Genomic DNA, 9,350 nt, shown 5'->3' with positions numbered 1-9,350 from the left:
GCGTATGGAGTGATGCCGTGGTCGGAGAGCACGGGCTGCTGGTGAATGGCGCATTGTTTTCAGGTACGAATCGCGGTTCTACACTATCCAAGATGACCACTGTCGGCTTGGAGAGAGGTCCCATTCTTCCAATGTTTGGAGACTGACAGCTTTGTAACTCCCGGTGTCACGGTGTGGAGAGACATCAGCTGTGACGTGAGATCGTGGCTGGTAGTGACTGAGGGAACTCTGAAGGCACAGCTGTATTTTACGGGCATCCTGCATCCTCAAGTGTTACCTATCACGCTACAGTGTCGTGCTGCCATATCTCAACAATGAAATGCTCGTCCACAAATGTCACGAGGTTCTATAAACTGTCAGCGAGATGCTGAGGTCCTTCAGTGGCCAACAAGATCCCCAGATCTGTCCTTTATAAAACAAGCAAGGTACCAGCTTTGACATCAACTCTGTCTAGGGTTGCCATAATCCAAGGACGAAAACCAAGGACAAAATTCGGTGATTATAAAGATGTGGTTGAATCACGGAACGATATGTTGTGCAAGTGACCGTTGGTTTGCATTTCAGTTGAATCTTCATCATTACTTTACAGTGGTAATTATGAAGATGTGGTTGAAACCTGCAATCACACAATGTCCTTTCACCTTTCTGCACGTCAGCCAAATCTTCATAATCACCATAATTCAAACAGTAATTCTGTCAGCAAAGAAGTTGTAATTAACAAGGAAAATTAATCCAAGCATTAATGGTGTCTATAAAGGAGTGGTCAATGATGAAGAAAATTAATTGCAATTGACATTAATAACTTTTTAACTAAAGGACTGAACACAAATTATTAACATGTACGCAATCATGCTGCTACAATTGATATATATCTTTCACTTTAAACCAGTCATATTTCTCTGAGCCCTGGACAGAAGTAACAAACTCGCTCCGATTGTGAATCCGTCTATGAAAATCTGTGCAATTTGAGTGCGATTGAAATGTAGCAACTGTAATGAAATAATTTAGGATTAGTTGCCATTTAACGAAAAGCACGCGAATTAACAATGTAGTTTATGTACAGTATTGCGTAAACGTGCACAGTCTATTGCGCTGTTTCGAAGTGTCACAACTACTAAATGTTTACCCCTCAAAACACACGTTTTTGACAGCTTTTTCATTCTATTGTCACTCTGAAAACTAAATTTGTTGGCACGGAGAAAATATTTTTTTCAATAACTGAAAAGTCTAAGGCGCTGCAGTCATGGACTATGCGGCTGGTCCCGGCGGAGGTTCGAGTCCTCCCTCGGGCATAGGTGTGTGTGTTTGTCCTTAGGATAATTTAGGTTAAGTAGCGTGTAAGCTTAGGGACTGATGACCTTAGCAGTTAAGTCCCATTTTCACATACATTTGAACATTCGAATAACTGAAAACTATCGTCAGAAAATAAAATTGCGGGAGGCTTGGTTTTTAAACACGTACAGTTGAGTAATCTGATCAATTATAATACTCATTTGTATGCTTTCTACAAATGATAGGCATTGTTTACTGTTACTTACCTACAATGCATTGTACTTATCCACACACTTTGCAAATAGCCTCATGTTCGTTTCTTCCACGTTTAATACTTGGAAACACGTCAATATATTCTTCTCGAAAATGTACTTTTCGTTTCGACATTTTAAATTTCAAATTCTGTGCAATAACAATACCAGAAGTACACTTCACACAGATGAATGTTAACTTTATGTGACCAAAGAATATCAGATTCCGACAGCAGAGCCGTTGTAAACCAACAACGGAAAACTGAAAGAATCGCAAAGAATCGATTATTGCACTGCTTCCACAGTCTGTTCTGAAAACAGCCGAGCGATTCTGAAGTGACTCGGAATATCAGCACAGGTTTCAACGGCTATCGTCAAGTTTGCAGGAGTTATGAAACACTTGTTCGGTGGCCAATGGCGAAACGTGCGTAATTTTTTTTTTTTTTTTTACTTACTAGCCACTTTTTTCACGGACATTTTCCTCGTCGTCCAAGACACCAGTCTTCGAGCATAGAATCGCGGACTGTCTGCGAAATCCGCGACGTATGGCAATCCTAACTCCGTCCCAGTGCCAATATCCATGATATGAAGGACCAGTTACGTATAACTAGTGTGAAACAGCTCGTCTAAGCAGAGGACACCCCTCCCAACCGCATCAGTGCGTGCATCCACGCCAGAGTGGGTACCACGTCACACTATGTGGGATCATACCGCCAAGTTCTTTCTAAATTTGACTCGAATTTCTAGTGACTGCAATAACCTCACATACTGTCTCAACCTGTGATGTTTAATTTCATTTCCTCGTCTCTTTCTGGGTGCTTTTTTTTTATGCAGCATACACTGAAACGGTAAAGTACCTTTTCAGACAACCTGTACTCCAGATGGGGACAGTAAAAAGTACCATTTTTCACGAACTTTATACTTAAAGGTGCTTGCCAAGTTCATAAAATCCTATTTTCTGCGAGGTTATCTCGAAGAAGATGAGCAGGAGTATAAAATAATCTTGCGTAAGGGCTGAGGGGGTGCCATTGATTTCCTGTCGGCAGCATGCTGGGCCATCTGGCCCCCCGCTGAGCCCGCAGAGACGCCACCTCCGCCTCCGCGGGCTGCGGAGGACTACTTAAGGGCACGGCGCAGACCTCAGGACGCATTCCGCCCAACGGCCGCTCCAGCTCAGCTCTCCAGCTCCACCTCCAGCAGGTAACAGCAGCTGCAGCGCGCACCCACCACCCTCCACCAAACACTTCCTGCACCTCGCTGAGCAGTAACGAGGTCTCCGACCCTTGGCACTCTACAAGACTAAGGTATTCGCTCACTATGTGTCTCCCACAGAGTACTTTCAACTGTCGTGTTTCTCTCGCATCTGCGCTTATAATTATTATTGTGCCCTACACTGTTACCAGCCTCTGTAACCGATGTCGCTAACGCACGCCTGTGCCATGGCGCTCAACCTGTAGGGAAGTCAGTGCGAATCCTGGTGGCGGAAAATTTTCTCTGCCCATATTTGGCCAGCAATAGGAGGGCAGGTGCTAGAGCACCAGTCTTTGCTCCAATACCCTGGTTTAAGGTCCAGATCTCTCCACAGTATCTCATGAAGTGAGGGCATGTGACACTGTCCGCCGGATGGGGACGTTAAATCAGGCGATCCTCTTGATGCTGTTCGAGAGGAGTACGTTATGGGCCAGCACCAGTTTTCGCCCTCTCCCTCCCCCTCATGCATAACAACACAGACCCAACAATACATTATATAACCACTGACTACAGTCATCTGCACGACGCATATACACACCAGACATTTCATAACAAGTCGGAGGAAGGCAATTGTAAACCACCAGTACTAGGACCTTGCCATTAGCGAATATGCTCTGCGCCATTACACTCATTCACTCAGTATGGGCCGGTTTTTTACTTTTGACTACACTATTGGCCCCATAATATTTCAATGAGCTACTGTTTCACGAGATTTTCAGGACAGCACAAGCTTTATCAGTATTAATCGCTGAGTCTGATTTAGAGGGGAACTTCCAGGCGTGTGGTTCAAATCGCTCTGAGCACTATGGGACTTAACGTCTGAGGTCATCAGTCCCCTAGAACTTAGAACTACTTAAACCTAACTAACCTAAGGACATCACACACATCCATGCCCGAGGCAGGATTCGAACTTGCGACCGTAGCGGTCACGCGGTTCCGGACTGAAGCGCCTAGAACCGCTCGGCCACAACGGCCGGCCCCGGCATATGAAAACTATGTGCCCGACAGGGACTCGAACTAAGCATTCATTCCACACAGTTTTTTAATCTTCCAGGAAGTTTCAACAGTCTGCTGCAGACTGAAATACTCATTCTGTAACTCAGGATATAGCTTTCAATTGTTTGACAATCGTCTTCAAATCTAGAAGGAATAAAAGCGTAGATTTCTACTCGTAATCTGTCTTAAACACGCAAGATATTCTGTACATCTCGTGGATTTTACACAGGTTATGAATCGGAATTTTCTCTCGTAGCCTTTCTAGTTCTGAAGATGGTGGTCTAACAACCGGAACTGGCAATCTGGATTATTATTTGCGATCAAGACTAATCAAACTTGTGTCCAACAACCAGATCGCAAACTTGAAAGCTTAATCATGTCAACATCTATATAACAACCAGTAAACTAAACGTGATACAGACTTTGTAAAGCCTTCACAGTTAAGTTTATTGAATAATTAGCTTCTCAGCTATTCGTCATAGCAGTCAACACTGACGAGCTAAACGTGAAAAATACTCTGGATCTAGATAGTATTGTCTAAACTGCACACTGTATCTACGAGGTACCTGCTATCTTCAGGTGTAACTGTGACTAGCCAATTTAGACAGTACGATCCAGCGATACGCCTGAGAAGCTTTCATACAATTATTACGTCGCGAAAGCCACAAACAGCACATGTGACATCTTTTCTTCAAAGGGTAAAACCTTTATATTAAGCTCCCTTTCACCCCTGCCTGACATACTTTATTTTTTATACCTGTCAATGTTGCAACTAGTCTGCTCTCATCTTCAGTCTTGGGCTAATATCTTTTATCTATTACACCCAAATTCTGTAAACTTGTTGCTCCCCTGCTTCTTTCAGTACCAATTTAATTATGCGTAAGCCTGTAAGTCACTAATCTACCTCTTCTTCTGGTAAATGTTTTCCAACGACTTCTTTCCCCACTCATTCTTCCTATATCCTTCTTATCCAGTAGTTCATTACGCATATAATGTTTGACATCCTCCCGTAGTTCATATGCATGATTTACATTACGTTACAGAATGTTATTTTGTTTTAAAAACTTTTAATAGGGAAGCAGTTAGTCTACGACGGAGTGCTGTTAGCTGAGTGGCATCCACTAGGACAAGATACCTCAGCCGTGATCACCTCATTTTTTCCATACAGCAACATCAAAACGTTAAGCGTCTGGATTTGAGTCCTGCCCCAGCTCAAAGCTTTATTTGTAACAAAGGTGCACTTCAGGATAGTCCACCAAGTTAGGGATTTCAATACACAGCAAATGTCACAGTAGTTGCTGCAAGAACCATTCGCGTAATCTGACTATACATGCCTAAGAGCACAGAAAGTAGAAGGAAGGGGAACATTAACGTTATAGTGTTCCGACGCCGACGAGGTCATTGGAGACCGAAGATTGTATCGTATGTGAATGGGATAAAAAAAGCGGTTAGATACTTTTCAGAGGAATCCTCCCGCTATGCTATCCATTGAAACTGTTTAAATCCAAAATTTGGATGTCTGAGCTCTCCTTGTTACTGCATATCCAGTGGTCTGACTTTTGGGCCATGCGCTTAAGTGTGTCAGCGAGACAATGTAAGAGTACTAATATTACAGGACTGGCAAACTGAAAGTCAGTTGATGAACTACACACAAAAAAAATTAAGCACATTATCAGCCGGTTAGTGTGTAGCCTGTTGTACAAAGATTCAATGATTTTTTTGAATATAGCATAATGACGTCTTTGGTTTCCTGAACATTAGTAACTCGTAAATTTCTGTACAGGCCTCAGTTGTCACGCCAGATATAAATGAAATCTGGAAAGCGAGCACATGCGTAAGACTAAGTGAACAGAATTGACCTCATGCTGTGGGGCTCTGTCAACTTGTTGAATCGCTTGAGGACAGGATTGGTGTCGTTACGATTGTGGCAGTAACTGACCAATGACACAAACGAGAGACAAAAGGGATGCTCAATGTATTTCACCTCCCTTCCTGTCACGGACAGGAAGCCCTCCGGAAGGCATTCAGTGCGGTTCCACGTTGTCGCCTTGCTAAATAAAATACGAGTTTACGGAATATTGGACCAGCTCTGTGAGTGGACACATGACTTGCAAGCGGACAGAAGCAGAGCCTGATAGTAGCCGATTACGACATTATTGGTGAATGTCTTAAGTACGTATTAGCCTTTAGGGAGGATATTAAAGAGCGATATGAAATGGCACAATCACATAAGAACATTATTATGGAAGGCGAATGGAAGGTTCAGAATTGTTGGAAATGTTCTGGCAAATTGCAGCTTACCTGTAAAGTAAATTACATACAAAATTCAACAGTGAGATTAGACGCGTGCAGCGGAATATAGACGGTATTGTTCACTCGCTCAGCACGCGAATAGAGCTGGGCAGAACATCACAGATATTGATTCGAAGTGTCCTCTGCCATGCAGTGGACAGTGGCCTGTGAAGTATAGAACCAGACATATATGAACAAGGCGTTCTTAATAGGATGAAACGGTCAGATGCAAAATTAACTTCGTACGTCCACGAAGGAAGGGTTGTATGGTCTGGTGCATAATTTCAACAACTCCGTAAAGCTGTTTGCAGACGATTTCTAGTATACAGTCGCAACAACAGAAAACTGTAGCGAACGCAGACGACAGAAACTTGGCATAAGGACGGAGAGTTCATCATCAACATAAGGGAAAGTAACGTATTGCTCATAGTCGGTTACACGATTGAAGGTGAAAAATGTAAACAGTAGCAAGTTCAGGATAATCCGTCCATAGCGATGCTAAGATAGAACGACCATATAAAAGTAGTTGTAAGAAAAATAAATGCCAGGTTGAGATTCATTGGAATGTAAGTGTACTTACATCACACGTCTTAATCACGTTCATTGATGCCCATTAGTTTCTGTACTTCTTTGCCTTTGCGTTTTCCTGTAGTTGGTAATGCTCGATTTATAAACACAAAAGGTTACACCAATTTACACTTACACTCTGTGCATGTTTCGTCAACATTTCAATGTTTTCAATTTCTAGCTAGAAAAAAAGAACCTTTCTCTAACCGTGTGTAATTTCGTTACTCCTTACTAACATATCTATCGATGCGGTTAATTGTGTCAAATGAATTCCTTACATTTCTCTCCATAACTACAATCAGTTACCGCTGATTGTCATATGTGCATCACTATAGTCATCAAACGCACAGAAATCACCAACCAGAAAACTGTTTTGAACACTAAGATGTCTGACGGGAATTTCATGTTAAATGCCAGAAAAATCCGTTTGACAGTGTAGGAGTCAACAACAAATATTTGGATATATAGTGTAGCACTCACTCCTGTAATCACTAAGCGTTGTTATTATTATCTATCCGAAAAGCTATTAGCAAAACGAGATTTATTTGGGCTTTCTCTAAATAAATTCAAGACAGTATTCCAGTTTACACTACCGCAGATATATGATTACATTGTAAAACACCTGTAACATAGTTACTGCTTGTATTATATGAAAATGTTAATTATTTTTCAACAGATAATATGACCATAATGGCTGTCTCCGGAAAGCTGCTAACTGCTTTTGTACTCAGCATCTACGTACTTGGCTTGGCACTTACCATTCATGCAACTCAGTATGAAGAGGAAAAATATCAGGAAAATGAGGTAGGTAGACCATTACTTGATAGAAAGAAATAATTGGAGACAAAGTACGCGGCTTCCACAGGACATTAACGGTCTCCTGTCTTCACTGATTAGGAAGATTCGTTGCTAACGTTTCACACTATTTATGAATATGATTTAGCCAAGCATATGCGCTCATGCAAAATTATTGATACGAATTGTTAAAAATACATGTTTGTCAACTTTCTAAATAAAAGCTATTGAATAAATGCTGATGCTTGGCAAGTTCGATAGTTTTGATGCCCCAAATATTTCTTATACTGCAAAAGTATTGGAGATACTCGTCAGAAAACTCAAATTCCAGTAATTATCTTATCTTTCACCAACTGTTTAAAGATAAACTCCAGAATATCTCACATTCGAAGACATTTGCAAAGTTGTTCCGATATTGCTCTTTCAGCAGACTGACAAAAATGTTTCTGGCAACGGTTTCTCCTTATGAGCTCCACTCAGTTGAGCCACGAAAATAAAAGAAAACTTGGAGCCAACGTAAAGTAATGAAATTCACAAAAAAGAATAAAATTTTAATATAATGGGTTGGAAAAGGAACAGAAGTCTCACACATATCTTTAAAAACGAACAGATCAGTACTGAAATTTCAAGCTTCTGCTACAAAGATGTCTGTTCGAATAAAGAGCCATAGATACAACACGAGAGTGCCTGCGTTACAAATGCTACCTGATTTTTGCTTTCATAGGTGAGGTACGGAAGAGAACTTGCCACGCTGCTGGCCCAGTTGGCGCACAGAAATGAACCCGCAATCTGTGCACACAAGCGCAACTCTGAAATCATCAACTCACTTCTTGGACTTCCGAAATTACTCAATGATGCTGGTCGCAAGTAATCTGAATGACCTCACACCAATGGGAAAGACCATACGGTAAGACCATGGTAGAAACCTATTGTCTTGTGGTAATTGCACTACGCTTAATGTACAATAGTGCAATGAACTTGTTTGCTGGTCTGCATTGTATCATTTTAAAGTGTCAAAGATGTCTATATTTTACAATTACGAGAACTTTATGAGCCCAATTTCAAATGCTTCCTTCCGCTTGGGAGAAAAAAAGCTACACAATAATAACAATAATAGTAACAAACCTTAATAAAAACGTACCCGTATTATATATGAAATCTTCACAATCCCAGCGTGCAGTCGTCTTGAAAGAGTTAGCAAACAACAAAAAACCTGCAGCAAAATTGCTTTCATGAACCAAGTAGATGCCCACCGTCAAACTGTACATGCAACAACTTGTCTAAATATTCATGATCTAATAAATATGCTTTTCTGTTTTCAGGTATGCTGACATATACATTAAGAAGTGTTCTTAATGTATCAAAACATGAATGAAGAACAAACATGTTTCATACGTTGTCTCTTGTCAGACATTTTTTACTTATGTTTCATAGACACAGTGTGAAATATACATGTAAATCATGTTGAAATAAATATTGTTAACTCCAATAGATGTCTTTTTATTCAAATGCGGACATATTTACTTCCCCATCCATGTGCAACTCTAACACTCTTTTGTTGCTTTGGAACTGTAAAAAATCATATTTCTACTGCATACTATGTGTGTAAAACACAAATTTTCATCTATTTCCTTTAGATAAATAGTTTCTATTTGATTGAAATAAACTCTGGTTATTGACATACAGTAAGAAGAGCAATGAACTTATGAACAATCTTTGTGCTTCACACAGTTCCCTCATAAAGATGGCATAGTGGTCTTGTAAAATTACTTTCATTACCAAGCATAACTTAATATATTATTTTAAGAGCAGAAGGTAAGAGACAAAGGAGCAAACCAGGCATGTACTGTCCATTACTCTGTACAATGTTAACGTTTCACGCAGGATGTTGTGACTGACACTATCAAATGACTGGTATAAGTGCAG

At 40.7% G+C, this 9,350-nt stretch overlaps 1 protein-coding gene across 1 annotated transcript; it reads left to right on the top strand.

The window, feature by feature from the left end:
- Nucleotides 1-2,670: 2,670 nt before the first annotated feature.
- Nucleotides 2,671-8,913, top strand: LOC124607372 (pigment-dispersing hormone peptides). Its single transcript, XM_047139685.1, has 4 exons — nt 2,671-2,723; nt 7,306-7,433; nt 8,149-8,331; nt 8,747-8,913. Exons 2-3 carry the CDS (start codon nt 7,311-7,313, stop codon nt 8,293-8,295), a joined length of 270 nt encoding a protein of 89 aa, XP_046995641.1. The 5' UTR covers nt 2,671-2,723; nt 7,306-7,310; the 3' UTR covers nt 8,296-8,331; nt 8,747-8,913.
- Nucleotides 8,914-9,350: the final 437 nt, after the last annotated feature.

The sequence above is a fragment of the Schistocerca americana genome, chromosome 3, assembly GCF_021461395.2.
Source record: "Schistocerca americana isolate TAMUIC-IGC-003095 chromosome 3, iqSchAmer2.1, whole genome shotgun sequence".
Lineage (NCBI taxonomy): Eukaryota > Metazoa > Arthropoda > Insecta > Orthoptera > Acrididae > Schistocerca > Schistocerca americana.
This window is presented reverse-complemented; position numbering and strand designations above follow the sequence as displayed.